This window comes from Ceratosolen solmsi, unplaced genomic scaffold (genome assembly GCF_000503995.2).
Source record: "Ceratosolen solmsi marchali unplaced genomic scaffold, CerSol_1.0 scaffold29, whole genome shotgun sequence".
Taxonomy (NCBI): Eukaryota; Metazoa; Arthropoda; class Insecta; order Hymenoptera; family Agaonidae; genus Ceratosolen; species Ceratosolen solmsi.
In genome coordinates, this window is record NW_011948417.1 from 829174 (window position 1) to 846151 (window position 16978).

General features: G+C 26.2%; 2 protein-coding genes across 4 annotated transcripts in view; both read right to left on the reverse strand.

Annotated features, from left to right (window-relative positions):
• LOC105359592 (flotillin-1) overlaps window positions 1–5144 on the reverse strand; it is a 5203-nt gene extending 59 nt beyond the window's left edge. The window contains exons 1-11 of one of the 3 annotated variants that reach the window (XM_011496216.1): window positions 4914–5144; window positions 3996–4071; window positions 3765–3855; window positions 3470–3613; window positions 3212–3331; window positions 2948–2956; window positions 2056–2271; window positions 1234–1421; window positions 911–1121; window positions 207–371; window positions 1–26 (exon numbers count right to left, since the gene is read on the reverse strand). The exon at window positions 1–26 is cut by the window's left edge and continues 59 nt beyond it. In XM_011496216.1, coding sequence (XP_011494518.1) covers window positions 9–26; window positions 207–371; window positions 911–1121; window positions 1234–1421; window positions 2056–2271; window positions 2948–2956; window positions 3212–3331; window positions 3470–3613; window positions 3765–3855; window positions 3996–4071; window positions 4914–4968 — 1293 coding nt within the window. In that variant the 5' untranslated portion in view covers window positions 4969–5144 and the 3' untranslated portion in view covers window positions 1–8. Of the gene's footprint in view, window positions 27–80; window positions 372–910; window positions 1122–1233; window positions 1422–2055; window positions 2272–2947; window positions 2957–3211; window positions 3332–3469; window positions 3614–3764; window positions 3856–3995; window positions 4072–4913 lie in introns of those variants that run through there. The other 2 variants (XM_011496215.1, XM_011496217.1) reach the window with 2 other exon arrangements.
• A 2063-nt stretch (window positions 5145–7207) lies between these two features.
• On the reverse strand, window positions 7208–8611 carry LOC105359593 (uncharacterized protein C9orf78). Its single transcript, XM_011496218.1, has 6 exons — window positions 8455–8611; window positions 8281–8386; window positions 8060–8205; window positions 7767–7985; window positions 7489–7622; window positions 7208–7411 (listed from the first exon to the last, which is right to left on the reverse strand). The coding sequence occupies exons 1-6, from the start codon at window positions 8580–8582 to the stop codon at window positions 7251–7253; spliced, it is 894 nt and encodes a 297-aa protein (XP_011494520.1). The 5' UTR covers window positions 8583–8611; the 3' UTR covers window positions 7208–7250.
• Window positions 8612–16978: the final 8367 nt, after the last annotated feature.

The window sequence follows — 16978 nt, forward strand, 5'->3', positions numbered from 1 at the left end:
TGCATCGTTTATGCTTCATTTACAAACTGTAACGAAATAGAAAAAGAAATATATATATATATATATATATATATATATATATATATATATATAAATAATTAAATCATCAGGTGTTTACATAATTTAACACTAGCGAATATTCCGCGGACTTATTTATATGCTCTTAGATGACTAGGTGGACAAAGTCAATGACTTCGTACACATACTTTTGCAACATCAACGCCAGTCATGTTTTTCACAAGCTCGGGAACACGAGTTACAATATTTAAAACCTCTTCTGTCAATTTCTCAGCGCCAATTGTTCCACTACCACTTGACACCATTGTTATTTTCTTTGCTTGCGAAAGTGGTGCTGCCACTTCAGCAGCAACCTACGAAACAAATAACGTATCATTAGCTATTGGATCAAGATTTCTTGTACATATTTTATTATTATTTTTTACAGTTAGAAAATAAGGAAATAATGTTAATCAATAAATTATTTTACTCTAAAATATAAAATTTTTAATACAGAATACTCATATTTAAGAATAATAATTTTTTTGATAATAATTAATAAATCATAAACATATAAAACTACGAAATAAAATCAAAATTTTAATTGGGGGAATTCAGAGTAACTGGAGAATATTTTTACAGCATACGATATTTTTATATGTTATTATATAATTAAATATATACGAATAAAAATATCCTGTCTTTTTATCTTTTTTTTTTTTTTTTTTTTTTTTTTTTTTTAATACCACTTTTTATCAGCTTTTGACTAATGTAAATGAATTGTATATATTTGTGTCAACGTATATGTGTATATGTGCATATATATATATATATATATATATATAACCATTTTTTATTATTCGATTTTATTTTCATATAATATTATTATACAATATAAAGTAATCGCTATTACCTTTGGAAGAGTATCGAGCATCATGTCAATCATTGCAGCACTCTTGTATTCGTTCCAAGCTGCGACTTTCTTAGCCATTTGTTCAGCCTCTGCTTTCGCTTTAGCTTGAATTGCAAATGCCTCAGCATCTCCACGAATCTTAATTGCTGCTGCTTCAGCTTCAGCTTCCATTACGGTTTTTAATTTATTAGCTTCAGCCATCTTTTCCAGCCTTTATCAAATGAACAATTGGAAGTTATTTCATTTAATTTCATTTAAAATTTAAATTTCATTTAAACAAATATTTAATTTATACAGAGCGTCAAATTGTTAAAAAGATTAACCTGTATTTTTCAGCATTAGCAGGACATTGAACCGTAGCTTCTAATTCTTTTTCGCGTCGCATCATTTCCTGTTCTTGTACAGCAATTTCTTGGCCACGTTCGACAACTTTGACCTGCATTTGTTCCTCCATAATTCGTTGTTTGGTTTTTGCTGCTTGAAGCTCAAAGGCCATTTCTGCTTCAGCTTTCTGTAAAAAGCAATATTACATATATGTCCACGTATGTTAAAATAATTATTGCTTTAATATTTTCAATATTTCAATTTAATTAAAATTGTATTTAATAATGTAACCGCTGAGTAATATTGTTTAGTACTCAAAGTAATTTACAAAGAAAAAACCATTTTCTATTGTTGAAAGTAAAGTCAATGCTTTATAATATTTTAGCAAATAAATTATTTATAAAAATTATTTTGCCATTTTTTAAATTACCGATTTCGTTAATTTATAAATTAACAACACTTATTTGTAATTCCATACTTTTGCTTAACAAAGTTTTTGTAATCATTTTTTTTTTTTTTTTTTTTTTTTTTTTATAAAAAATTTAATTTTTTTTTTTATATAAAATGTAATCTATTTTTCACAGTCATAGTTATTTCAATTTGAATTGAATATTTTCCTACTGTGGCGAACAGTAATATTTAACAAACAAATAGCATTCAGTAATATGTATGAAGAAAAAAAATTATTTAAAGCTTTTATCAATTATTAAGAAAATTATAATTAATTTTGTCTTTCATACTGTGTTATCGATTACATTAAAAAAAAAAAATTAAAAATAACATAGTGTCACAATAACAATTGTAAAGGAAAGAAGAAGCACCTTTGTTTGTACTTCCACGTCATAAGCAGCTTTTTTGAGTTCAAAATCTCGTTGTGCTTTTGCAATCTCCGTATCATTTAGAAACCGAGCTGCCATTCTCTGCTCCTCTGCAATGGCCTCACGAATTTGAGCATCTCTGCGAGCTTCCGCTTCTCCAATTCTGGCATCTCTCTTAACTTCGGCTGTTCTTGCCATACCCAGAGCTTTTAGGTATCCCTAGAATGGAGAAACTTACATTTTTAAAGCGAATGCTGGGTCAAACGAATTGATGGCATCAATTCTTCAGGACAATGAACTATGTGTACAATATTATTATTAAGCTTTGATGTAAAGTGAATGATACAGTAGAAAATTACTATACAGCGAATACTAAATGTACATATAATTGTTATTGATATATAGTTACATTGGTATTATAAGGATAACTTGAGAATATAAAGGTAATTTAAATTCAGAGTCTTTTAGGCTCTGAAACCAGAATTTTGTAGAAATATATATTTTGTAATTATTTCTACAATTTTTATTTAATAATTAGTTTCTTACAAAAACTATATAAGCCAGAATGATTATAATGCTTTATTAATATTATAATTTGAATTTATAAAATTATATTTTAATATATAAAATTAATTGATTATATATATAAAATATCCAATTTTATAATAATAAAATTTTAATATATCCAAATGACTTTTATATTCCCTTTAATTTTATATAGAATTTTATAACATATATGCAAGACAATAAATATTTACATATGAAGCAAACACAAAAGTAACGAATTATATTTTTGCTTAAAACTGTACAAATTACTATTTTATTTCAAATCTACTTAATACAAAAGTATTTGATAATATATAATTGCTAAAAGAAAACAAAAAAGTTAACATACCTTTGCCCCCTGCAAGTAGTAAAACAAAAATATATTGTATATTTGTTTATTTGTATAGTTAATTTTATAAAATTAAACGAGCTTGAAATTGCTTATTGATTCGTACTTAAAGGGGGACTTATAGCATTTTGAAGCTAATTGCAAAATCTCTACTTAGCAATATTTATAAAAAAAAGGGCCTTAAATAATTTCATTTAAACTACAAAGTATTTTAAAAAAATTTTAAATGGCAAATTATATAAAGTATTCGAATGAAAAACTTACTTCTTCATCCCTAATGTCCTTTAATGTATACGATACTACAGTTATACCCATATTAACAAGATCACTGCTGGCAACTTCAAAAACCTCTTTACTAAATTTTTTACGATCTTTGTAAATTTCCTAAAAGTTATAATATATTTTATTAATTAATTGAAATTTAATAATTGGCAAAGCGATTCAAATTTTTCAATATTCATATAATTAAAGCTTTATTCTAATTTAATTGTGAATTTGATACGATTTTGTAGTTTTTGTTACCTCGACAGTCATACTGCCCATTATTGCACGCTGATGACCTTCCAGTGTTACGAGAGCAATATTGTGTATTTCCGCTTCTGATTTACCTAGAAACTGTTCGCATGCCGTTGACAACATTTCTTCATTTTGCCCTTGTATTTTAACCTATAAATAATTTAAAAAATATCAATATTAATGTAATCATTTATCTACATAGCTATTAACCCTCAAATAATTGATTATATTACGATTATAAATAATTTTATTTTCACACAGCCCTTATTTAATTCTAATTTGTTTTATAAGTTTTACTTACTTGTGCAATACCTGTTACCGATATTGGTACACCTTGAGAAGTATATACCGTCGGACTTTCAACCTGTAGAGTCATGGTATTGAGAGAAATCCTATAAAACGAAATAAAAAATTGATAGAATTTAATTGAATTTAATATTGAATCATACATATTGTTACTTTATCAAAAAAATTATTATAAACTATTAATTACGAATAGGTATTAACCAGTTTTTTAAATAAAAATAATTACTTTTGAACTTGCTGAACAATTGGCCAAACAAAAACTCTGCCTCCTGGTACTAACAGTGGTTTGCTGTAACAACATCCTAGAAAGAAATATATAACATTTATATTCACATGTAGTTAATAAGTTAATAAAATGCTTTAATAAAACTAGGAATTTAAAAAAATATAAAAATGTGTTTAAATATCATTTGATTGTAGATTTAATTTTAAATGTTATATCGACAGATTTTAATATCTTTTATTTAAAATTTTAAACATAAAAATGATAAAATTATATAATACATCGATTAAACAGTACCAATTATTGATTGTAATATATATTTTTCATAAAAAAAATTTGATAAGAAACATGAAGAGTGAACATTTGAAATGAATTATACAAATAGTTTAATAATTCAATATTCAAAGAGCTTTCATTTAAATTTATATCAATAAAATAATTTTATTATAAAAAGTCTTTAATATTTATCGTTGCTTTTTAATAGCGAACAGTTAAGAATTATTTTAATATACAACTGAAATCGGTATTAAAAAGGGGAAATTTTCTAAAAAAAAATTGTAATATAGCGATAACTTAATTTATGGGAAGTATAAGTCAATTCCAATTATATTTCCAATTATATATCAATACATTGAACTATATAACAATATGTATATAATAATAAAAACTAACAACATGGTAACGAATTAAATTGACCATTTAACAATTTTACGTTTGTTCAACCAATTTATAAATTAAATACAACTACGTCAGTACGAACATATAATTGCAAAAAGCAAGTTTACTCTTACTAGAAACATAATTGTAAAATTGCACTTTTCAATAATATTAGAATTTTCTCTATCATGACAATTAAATGTTCAACCCAATGAGAGGGTGGAAATAAAATTTAGAATAATTAAAATTAAGCTTTTATTTTACCTGATACTACGAGGGCCTCGTTAGGGCCACAAGTAACGAAGCCGCAAGTGTTCATAATAACTATAATAAAACAATAAATTATAACGACGAATCGTCTGACTTCGCTGAATAAGTATGGATACAAAACCTTATACGAGATTGTAGAAATGCACTCGATAATCAGCAAACGACGCTAAGGCGCTTCTCTATATTATTACCGACGAGTGGATCTATATAAGCGTGCGTGCGTGTGTGTGTTATATTTACGCGGGTGTAGGTGTATCATGGAGAAATGATTGCCCCGATCTTCTACCCAGAAAGTGTAACAAATATTATGGAAAACTTGTTCGTAAACCAATATTGCCAATGTTGTCAACAATTTATGTCAAATAGAATTAATACAAAATTTATATTTAATCGTATATGCAAAGGAGGTGAATCTATACTTTTCTTTATGTAGATATAGATAGCGATGCGCGCCCAACTAAAATGACATTTTGAAGGAAAATTAATGAATAAATGCGCCGGCGCAAAAACTAAATTTTCTATCGACATGCACATAAAACAATAGTAGACAATGGAAGCTAGTCACAGGAAAAAAATGTTTATTTGAATTTTATTTACAGTTCTATGAAGGAATAAATAAATTTCGTATTTTTGCATTTTTGTGTAATTTTTGTGTAATTTTTGTGTAATTTTTGTTAATTTTTCTTTACTTTCGAAGGATAATCCTTACTTTCTTGATATTTGAAATTAATATTTATTCCGCTTAGCTGTCGATATGTCGTATTACCGTCTGTTCTTTACCGAATAAAAAACTGAAGTGCAAAATTTGTCTTTAAATAATAAACTAATCGGTATAATTCTCAGAAGGTCTATGTAGTTGCCTGTCGCGATATTATTATCGCAAAAATTCTAATTTCATATGGCAATATATGTTACGACTATAATTATTCTTTAAATATGAAATTTAAAATGCAATAAAATGAAAATTGTATAATGTAGTGTGACAGATGGAAAGTATGAAAGTTAGTTTTTTTATACATACTTCGAAGATTCTCAGATTGAATGCGTTTTGAAGATTATTTTGTGTTAGTAAATTTTGTTTTGAGCTACAAACAATTTTTTATATTAAATAACCAAAACGCTAATGAAAATAATGAAAATAAAAAAAAAAAAACAAATAAAATTTTACCTGCAATGAATAAATAATGGATTAGTAAAATGCATCATTTTTAATTTTTTCAACATAATATTTAAATACTGTAGATCGGGGCAATTAAAAATACTTGCTTCAATAAAACCTGGTAAATAAATTATTTTCCAATGTATTTTCATTAAATATTATTTTATTGTTTTAAATGATTTTTTTCTTTTCGAAAACGTATTACTTATCTTAACTGCATATGTTAAAAACGACTTCTCCATAATTTTTTTATCAATTCCAATTACAAACATATCAACGTTAAAGCTATTTTCAGTTTCAGAAAACATTGATGCACAACATTTACAATATAAATTATCCTAAATATTTGAAATATATTTTAAATTATTTGAATTTAAATGGACAGATGTCATTTTAAAAACAACCAATGAATTAAATCTAAAGTCTATTCTTCTAAATAGCACTAGTAACAATTATTGACAAATATTAAATTCTACAATTATATTACACTTATTATAAAAAGTTTGAATAAAGCTACATTATCCTTAGTTATTTGAACGCAGTAGCTTTTTAGTCATTGTAATACATAAGTATTATATTGCATATATTGAAAAATATCCAATTATAATTATTTATTACACCGTTGAAAGGCAACAGATTCTTCCATTTTTCTTTGATATTGCAAAAGGAATAATTTTTTTTTTTTTTTTTATTCAATCTTACTGTTAATTTAAAAAATGTTTAATATAAGAATTCATTACGAGCAAGACATAACGAATACTCCTAATTGGCAAGTAGGCCAGAAAATTATATCTATAATAGCGCGAGGTAATTTTCTTTAGGTAACTGTTCTAAGGCTTCTCGTATGTAGTTGTTAGATTTTGCTATTCAATGTTCTCTTATCTATAACTTAATTAATGACAGTTAAATGATGCTAAGGTTCAACTATTACTGTCTTCTATTCGCATAATAAATACTATATTCTTAAATATATTTTTATACTCTCATTCGCTTAATAATTTTAATACTAAAATGATAATAAAAATTATTCTTATTTTTATTATTACTTAACAATAATATAATGAAATTATAATATTAAACTATTTTAAAATAACCCATATTTGAAATTATAGTAAAAGTTAATGAAACTTTTATTATATTATATACAGTTACATCACAGTCTCGGTATAATATTAAAAACGTCTGAATTGCTTTTTAAAGCGTTCGTAATGGTAGTCATCGGTAGCTTTTTCATTGTCTTTTCGCTTTTCTTTAGTATGTGGTATATGTGTAACTTGTTTTTGTGCAGCTATTTCTTGTTTTTTCTTTTGTGCGTCCGTATCTTCAATGTTAACTTTAAGAAAATACATTTAATTTAGAATTCTATATGATCTATAGACGAGAATTATTATAAGAACAATAATATCTTACATCTATTATGTTGCACAAAATTTACAGCCATATTGGTCGGTACAAATTGTGAAGGGCCATCCTTTTTCCTATGTCTATCCCATAAAAGCTTTAATTTAGCTTCTTCTGTAGCTTCGATATTACGTATTTTAGCTCTGAAAATTGTTTATTTATTACATTATTATTACATAATGTAATTATAAATATTAAATTGAAACATTAAAAAGTATATACTATAATAATAATTTACTTTTTATTTCCTTATGTATAGAAAATATATAAATATCTGCTATACTTACTCAATTCCAAGATCTACTTCAGGGATACCTGAAAGCATTTGATTTGACAGCATTTCCTCACTTTTATGCGTAGAACTTTGCCTTAGGTGTTCTGGAACTGCTTGAAGAGCAGCTTCTTCTGGTGAACAATATGATCCTTTTCTCTTATATATATTATCATCCTTTTCGCTTGTATTTTTATTCTTTCGTTTCGAAAGTTCCTCTTCGATATACTTAACCCTACAAATAATTAAGAAACCGATATTTTCATAACTTGTACAATATTAACAACTAAGCATATGCACAAATTTTACATTTCCTCGTCTTCGTCTCGTTTGTTGGTCTCTGCATTAAATTGTGTGCCAATACCTGTATCGTATGCATCATCCTGTTTTAATTTATTATTTTTTAATGCAGCCATATTAACCATTCCTCCGGCTTTAACATTAAATGGATCCGACTAAAATATAATGTAATGAAAACTTAACGCATTGCTTACATTTTGTGCAAATTTATAAATAATTTTTAAATATACCGTTATTGTATTGATTGCAGTTTCACCTAATGCCAAACCAACAACATTTACACCTTTCGATCGGTTTCGCAGCTTTTGAATAGTTTTCAGTTCATCTAATTTTGATCTGAAATTAATCAATCGTCCATCTTAACTTAACAATTAAGCTCAATAAATGATAATTAAATCACTTACCTGACAACGGAATCTTCATTGTCACTATAGCTGTCATCCGAGACATCTCGTTTCCTCATAGGTTTGCGTTGTTTCTTCTTGAATTGAATTTTCATCGATTCAGTCTCATCCACATTGGCCATGATCATCGATTTATCGACAAAATTATCGTGTTAGCTTCGTTGAAAGAACAAAAGAATTGTCAAAACTATCTATTTACATTTAAATACACAATAATACAAAAAATTATTGTAAAAAGTCTTTAAAGAATAATTATAATAAGTTCAGATGTTTCAGTTAAAATATCAAAACATGTATGTTCACATAGATTACTTTCCAAAGCTTAATCAACAATTATTTTGAATTAAAATAAAAATTTCTCTAAACAAATTTACTTGATATTTTATAATGGCCAGTTAGCTGACCGGGTTAAGACGCCTTCTTACAAATTATTTACAATGTAAATGCAATTATTAGTATCTGTATTTACTAGTAGCTATGAACGATTGTTTGGATACAAATTTTCTCCCACTGGGAACACTGATAATTTCTCTGCGCGGCTTAATTTAAATTTCTAAAGCTTCCAGTCGCCTCCACATTTGCCGATTTTTCTTTGATTCAACTTTGTCTCATAATGAAAATCATTGATTTTTACGCGCAGTTCGGTTATTTCAATAATACGATAATAGCCGTAGCTATATTTATTAAATTGCAAGTCGCGACTCAACAACTATTCTTATTTATATTTTGCTGTTCGATTTACGTTTCCGGATGCTTATTTCTGAATAAAATCCTCTAACAGTTAATGTGTTCTGTTCGAAATGCTTCTTTTACTTTTTTTTTTTTTTTTTTTTTTTTTTTTTTTTTATAAATATGACTATACATTAAGTCGCTCTTCTAATATGAAAATATATAAATTTTCTCAATACTAATGGGATTTTTTTTTTTTTTTTTTTTTTTTTTTTTTTTTTTTTCATCAAATTTCTATTTCAAATAATACGGAGCGCTAATCGATTGAAATATTATTCTCTAGATACTTAAAGTCTAATTTTGTGGTCAAACGGTGCGATAAATTAAACGATATCATATTATAAATTGAATTATGTGAAAGTCCAAAAAAAAGCAAAGTTTATAGTGTTACGTATCTTTCTCATAAATTACAAAGGCGGAAGATGATGTAGAGTTAATATTTAAATATACAAAACACATACAATTTATACGTATATATAATTAATATGTTATTATGCAATAAATTATTTAAGACATGTTGTAACTAATTCATTAAAGAATAAAATAGAAGGAATGTTTGTTTGTAATTGTGAAAAAATTAATTATCTTTTAACTAATTGTTTAACTTTAAAGTTTTATAGCCTACTCTTAAGTTAAGTAAAATGTATTATAATTTTTCTTAATTAAAAGTTCTCATCACACGCTAAACATACGACGTAATAAATATCATTTTTTAAAAACTAAAGAAATTTAGATAATAATAAGAATTTGGATGAATAGATACGAATTAATTAACTAGTTCTTGATTGAATAACACGATAATATAAAACCAACGAAATAAAATCCATTGTCAATTTGTCAATTCTTTTATTATATCAATAACAAGTACATTAATATATTTTTTAGATCTTTGTTATCTTTAGCTTCATGAAAATGTTTATAAATATAAGATTTTTCGAAATTTATAAAAAATATATAATTTGTTATTATATATTTACATTTAAAAAAATATAATATTTAATTTATGTATAAAATTAAAAGCTTCAGGAGCTTTCAAAAGTAGTTAAAATCTGGCATTGTACGTTTTTCAAATTATTTTAACTGTTATGGAGCAGTCAATCTTGAAAACATGTTGCATTCCTCTTTTTTGTTTTTTTTTTGTTTTTTTGTTTTTGTTTTTTTTTTTGTTTTTTTTTTGTTTTTGTTCTTTTTTTGTTTTTGTTTATTTTTGTTTGGTATAATCTACAAAATAAAGTAGAAAAAGTTATCCATGTTTTATGTAATTGCATAGCTATAATAATACAAAAATATATTTCTAAATTTTACCCATAGTATAGTATATTTTTACATTTTAATAATGGCTCAGTCTCTTATATAATACTATCAATTTGATTTGATCAATTGAGATTTATTGTAAGAAATGTCTTAATATTCAACAAACATTATTGATATTTGTGCTTGAATATAATTATTGTAAAAATATCTGTAAAGGAAAAGAGAACAAAATTAATTTATTGTCAAAAATAATGACAAACCTGGAACAAATGATAAAATATGTTTATTTCGTAGCATTAATTGTTTAATACTTTCGCATTCCTCGCTGTCATAATGCTCATTTATAGGCAGAAGCAGGTACAGCAAACATCTAAGCATGTCATTGAATCGTTGGACGTACAGCAACCGGAATCCTCGTTCTCGCGATCATCTTTATTTATATTGTCTTGATTTATATTTAATAAATATTCATCATTTTGCATATTGCTATTCTCATAATCGTAATTTTCACACGCCAAATGTTTGTCCGTTTCGTCTACAATCGATCTTTGCGATCCAGAAGGATGATGCTTTATATTATCACCGGAAGCTTCGTCGTTATCGTTGCAAGAAAATATATTTGTCTGCTCGTTTATACGTTCGGATGAAGAATAATCCTTATCCTGAAAATTTAACATTTATAAATAACTCCTTAAGCATTACTCAAACATGCAATTAATAATGATATAGAAAAAAAAAAGAAAGAAAAGCCTTACTCTTGTAAAAGTTAGGTTATTGCTTCTATCAATTTCATAGGTATGATTAAGCTGAATATTTTTAAAAGAATTTGATTGATATCCATCTGTGTAGGTAGATGTATCTATGATAATTAAAATACATGAATAAATTTGCTATAATTTCATTACTCTTACAATTATCAAACACACTTTCATACAATCAATATCAAATAAAATAAAATAAAATAAAATAAAATAAAATAAAATAAAAGAAAAAAAAGAAAAAAAGAAAAAAAAAAGGGTTCGTTATATTTATACGACGATTAACAAATGCACGTATAATTTATACTTTTTGTTTCATTATTTTACGCTACGATTGAAATTACATTTACAAGCATCTTAACGTTATAACAAAAAATATGATAAATTTACCTTGTGTTGTATAATCGTCATCCATTTATTTTACATTCAACTTACAAGCAATGAGAAATTTATATAAAATAAATCAACGGCGCATATTTATGTAAAACTATGAAAATTGTGTAAAAGTTACAAAAAATTTTCGATCACTTATGATGATAGCAAGTCGGGAGCGCTACGTATCACTATCACGTGTTTTTCATATATACAACACATGCATATGACATTTTGGCGATTAAATTATCAACGGATTTGTGTGACGTACGCTGCAGTTCAAAACCATGTTCCGCCAATGTGATTATTTATCATTAATGAAGCCGATGTGACGAGGCATTTTGAACTTAAATTTTTAACGCTAACGCAACAATGAGAAATAATCGAGCCATTTATTCAAAATGGAAAGAGAACGACGTAGATAGTACTAATTATTTTCCCAACATGGACAACATTTTATACGAGGTTCACCATTATCGTGTTCATTATTATTAATTATTATTTATTAAATATTATTATATGCTACATCCGACCATTATGATTTACAAATGAGCGCTGTAATTTTAAACTCCGTATTACCTAGAGAGCGTTATACGATTCCAATTCCCAAGTCTGAATTAATGAAACGATACGTTGGAAAATGTTATAATTAATTGTTATAAAGATGGTGAATTAGTTGATATTTTAAATAAAGAAGTTGAAATTTCGTATTACCGTACACACCGAAATTATAATGTACCGAGTCCTTGATATAAGAGAAGCCTTGCGCAATCATAATGATACAATATATTTGAAATTCTTTATAAATTTATAATTTGAGAAGGCAAAAAAAGTATCAAATAATCGAGGAATTATTGTTATAATTTAGCTAGAGAATACGTATTTTTTAACACCAATTTTTTTTCTTCTCTCTCAATTAAATATATCTATGAATGAAATACACTTAATAATTGCTTATTGATAATTTATTGAAAAAAGCAATTTTCTTATGCATTTAACATTTTAGAATTTTATTCATTATTTGAACGGTAGATTCGACATATATTTGTGATCCGGCGATTTAATTGAAAAAAAAAATCCCATCTTTAATACAACGTTAAACTTCAATGAAAGAAAGAAAAAATAATAATTTATATATTGCAATAGCTTTTACAAGTTATTAATTAAATTATTATTAATCTGACATAGTCTAAGTGACGTGATATAATTTAAAGCCCACACTAACTATTATAATTATTAAAAGTTATTTTCTATAAATAATTATTGAATAGAATGTAAAATTGTTGGTAAATATGAAAAGATAAAGAAAAAGAAGAAGAAGAAGAAGAAGAAGAAGAAAAAGAAAAAGAAAAAGAAGAAGAAAAAGAAAAAGAAGAAGAAGAAGAAAAAGAAAAAGAAAAAGAAGAAGAAAAAGAAAAAGAAGAAGAAGAAGAAAAAGAAAAAGAAAAAGAAGAAGAAAAAGAAAAAGAAGAAGAAGAAGAAAAAGAAAAAGAAAAAGAAGAAGAAAAAGAAAAAGAAGAAGAAGAAGAAAAAGAAAAAGAAAAAGAAGAAGAAAAAGAAAAAGAAGAAGAAGAAGAAAAAGAAAAAGAAAAAGAAGAAGAAAAAGAAAAAGAAGAAGAAGAAGAAAAAGAAAAAGAAAAAGAAGAAGAAAAAGAAAAAGAAGAAGAAGAAGAAAAAGAAAAAGAAAAAGAAGAAGAAAAAGAAAAAGAAGAAGAAGAAGAAAAAGAAAAAGAAAAAGAAGAAGAAAAAGAAAAAGAAGAAGAAGAAGAAAAAGAAAAAGAAAAAGAAGAAGAAAAAGAAAAAGAAGAAGAAGAAGAAAAAGAAAAAGAAAAAGAAGAAGAAAAAGAAAAAGAAGAAGAAGAAGAAAAAGAAAAAGAAAAAGAAAAAGGAAAGGAAAAAGAAAATGAAAAAGAAGAAGAAGAAAAAGAAAAAATAATTGATTGTCATTAAAAACTTAGGTGAAAAAGGAATCGTTTAAAATATATAAATATTGTTGGAAAATAAATTTTAGTTTTTGTACTTTGAAATTTACGATAATGTTCTGATAAAATTCTTATTGAACAATTTATTAAAACTTGTTTTTCTGAATTTTTTTGATATCGATAATACTGCAACATTATCCGTATGATTATCTAACCGTAATTCTATAATGATTCAATATTATTATTATTATTTTAGCGTAAAATTGTTTAAAAAAAAATTAATGAAATTGCTTCAATTTTATTAATTATTAATATTATTATTATTATTATTAATATTAGGTTTTTTTTTTTTTTTTTTTTTTTAAACCTTATATACGTTTATTTAAATATTTATTCTTTTACAACAATATGAATTGTCCAAATCCATGAATGTAATTTAAATAATGCCTTCTTCGTTTCCGGAACGAAAATATGAAGGATAGCAAATTGAAAATTTTCATAAATATTAGTCGCATATTGCAAAAACATCAATCGCTTCAATCTATTAAATTTAACTATTCAATTACATAAATTTATCGCTTATAATAATTGTTGTTGGTGTCATCGTTAACTTATAAATCGCTTTCAATTTCCAAGATTTTTGATTTTTGTTGCAAAGTTTTTCCATCCTAAAGGGGCATTTACTTTCCAAGGTTTATTGTATATACGATCGAGCAACGCTAATAATGAATATTTCGGCACAATGTCCTTATACATAAATTTCGTTGTTTCTTCTCCAATGGATACATGGAAATAAAAATTTTTCCATTAATTGGATACAATGAAAAAAAATAAAATAAAATAAAATAAAATAAATTAAAATAAATAAATAAAGACGATCCTATATAGGAGAAATATTTAAATTTTCGATATGGTTTATAGAGTTGAATATTGCAGAATAATGTTTTAACGATATCATGGGCCAATGTAATGACAACAGCCTACGAATTTAATAAAAATCTATTTCGAAAAAAAAAAAAAAAAAAAAAAAAAAAAAAAAAAAAGGATCAAGTCACAATAAGAACGAATTAATTGAGCGATAAATAAAATAATGTTTTAAAGCAATATTATTTTTAAATTGTAATTGAAATGGACGATAAGCCAAGAAGGAGGAAGTAAGTTGGCATTAATTTACATTTAAATGACAATCGTTTTGTGTAAAATTTGTAAAATACTTATTTAGTAAACAGTTAGCGCTGCTCCTTAAATAAAAATTATATTCGATCGTTTGAAGTTCAGCAAAGAAAGATAAAAAGTAATGATAAATCGAAGACTTTCGTGAAAGATGCGGTATCGATATTTAAATATGTAATATTGATTGCGGATAGATAATTCATTGGTATAATTGGATTATTGGGAGTGCTTAATCGCTTTGATAATCGTGCTTATTGTGGGGATACCCAAGTCGCGTAGAAGGTGCGCGTGCCTAAAAGTCGTAAGACGTAAGCATCGCGGGCGAGTGATTGAGCGGGAGGGGTAAAAGGGAAAATAGGATGAATAAGCAATTGATGGGCCGTGTGAGTGCGAAGAGGAGGCTTGTAAAGCCCGCCGAGAAGCCAATCGGGGGCGCAGCCGATTCTCTTTTGCGTTCGTTCGCACGTCGTCTGCTCCGTTGATTTAAAGGTACGGGGCGCCTGAGCTCCGGCTACCGACCTCACGGGGGCAACAAGCCCAATCCATCGTGCTCGTGACCTTCGTCGTACTGTTCTTAATTTTAATAGAGGTCGAATAAACAAAGCCGTCAATAACCGAGGTATCAGCTCCTACGTTCCACGAATCAGCCTGGTCGACGGGTGGTAGTGGTGGTGGTGGAGGAGGAGGAGGAGGAGGTGATTATTTAGCTGCTCAGTCGTAATCGGCCGGTTATTAATTAAAAGCCTCTGCCAACGTACTCTGATAAAGATTCGCATTTATTTTATCGTAATCCTTAGGAAGAGCCGTTATAACCAGCCTTTGCTTCGCTTCGCTTCATATTGTTATTGTTATATTCGACACTTGTGCGCCGTGCCTTTGTCTACATTTATATTGAGTGTGGGGAAAGTCAAATATTTCTATTCTAATGCCTTCCTTGTTATTACTAAAAAGCATGCACGTTTCACGTGTATGAGCAATGTTATGTTAAGACGTTCTTTTATTAACCTAAAAGTACTCTTAAACACTGACTTTCGAATCAAGACTTAAATTAGTATAATCGCTTAATAATTTATCGATGTTTCGTCTTAAATTTAAGACAGGATTTTTTCTCCTACATTGAATATATATATATATGTTTGTGTGTGGTGTGCGCGTGGTGTGCGCGTGGTGTGCGCGTGGTGTGTGCGTGGTGTGTGCGCGCGTGCGTGCGTGCGTGCATGTGCGCTTGTATGCATATAATAATGAATAATTTTGTGTCTGTACAAATGTTCATAACAAACTTATTTTTTATTGCATGTAAATAAGATCAAATAAATTCTGCATGTATAAATTTTAACTCTTTTTAATAAATAGTTGATTTTACGTGCTGATTCTGCATCGATAAATTTTCTTTTTATACTAAAGGATGTTGTTCACACATGATCAATTACACATTTGCTTACATCAGTTTATTAAACGTCAAGCTAATATTTATTAATATACATTGTTCATTAGATTTATGGGAAAAAATATTACATGAAAATACATACCTCATACTCTATTATATTCAGAAAATGTAGTATTTAATATATCAATTGCATGCTCAATTATATACATTCCATGTATTTGTATTAATTATAATTTATAATCAATTTGTATATAATTAAATTAATTTCTATTATCATTAATATGTTTCATATATAAATTTTTAATATGTCAACAGTGTTTATGTCAGCAAAAATAAAGAAATATTAAAGCTAATCTTGTAATAGTTATTTAATTTATATGTTAATAGCAAATGATTATATAAATCATAATTAAAACAATTTGGTTATTAGGCCAGTAACAATTAGTCCATACAAAACCTTTGAGATTATAAACATTATTGATAAAAAAACTTATAACAACATAGATATTCTGTATTTTTTAACAATATTTACAAATAGTTAGAAACTTGCATTATTTTATATTTTTTATAATATGTGACAAAATATATATAATGTGTTATATGGAATTTTTCAATTGTATGTAATTCAAAGAAATTAGTAAAAATAGTCAATATGTTAAATAAATGAGTAAAAACAGTGAAATATTTGTATTGACGTTATTGAAATGGTAGTATTAATAATAATATATTATTAACTCATAACCGTATAGAATTGAATTAAAATTTGTTGTTCTTATATGTGTTGGTATTTATTTCATTTTGATAATTTCATTTTGATAAAGTATTTGATGATAATGAAATTTTCTTTTAAGCAATATATTTCATTTACATATAATACAATAAGAATGAGAAAAGTAATAATAAATAATTTTTAAAAAGCAGGAGTCCAG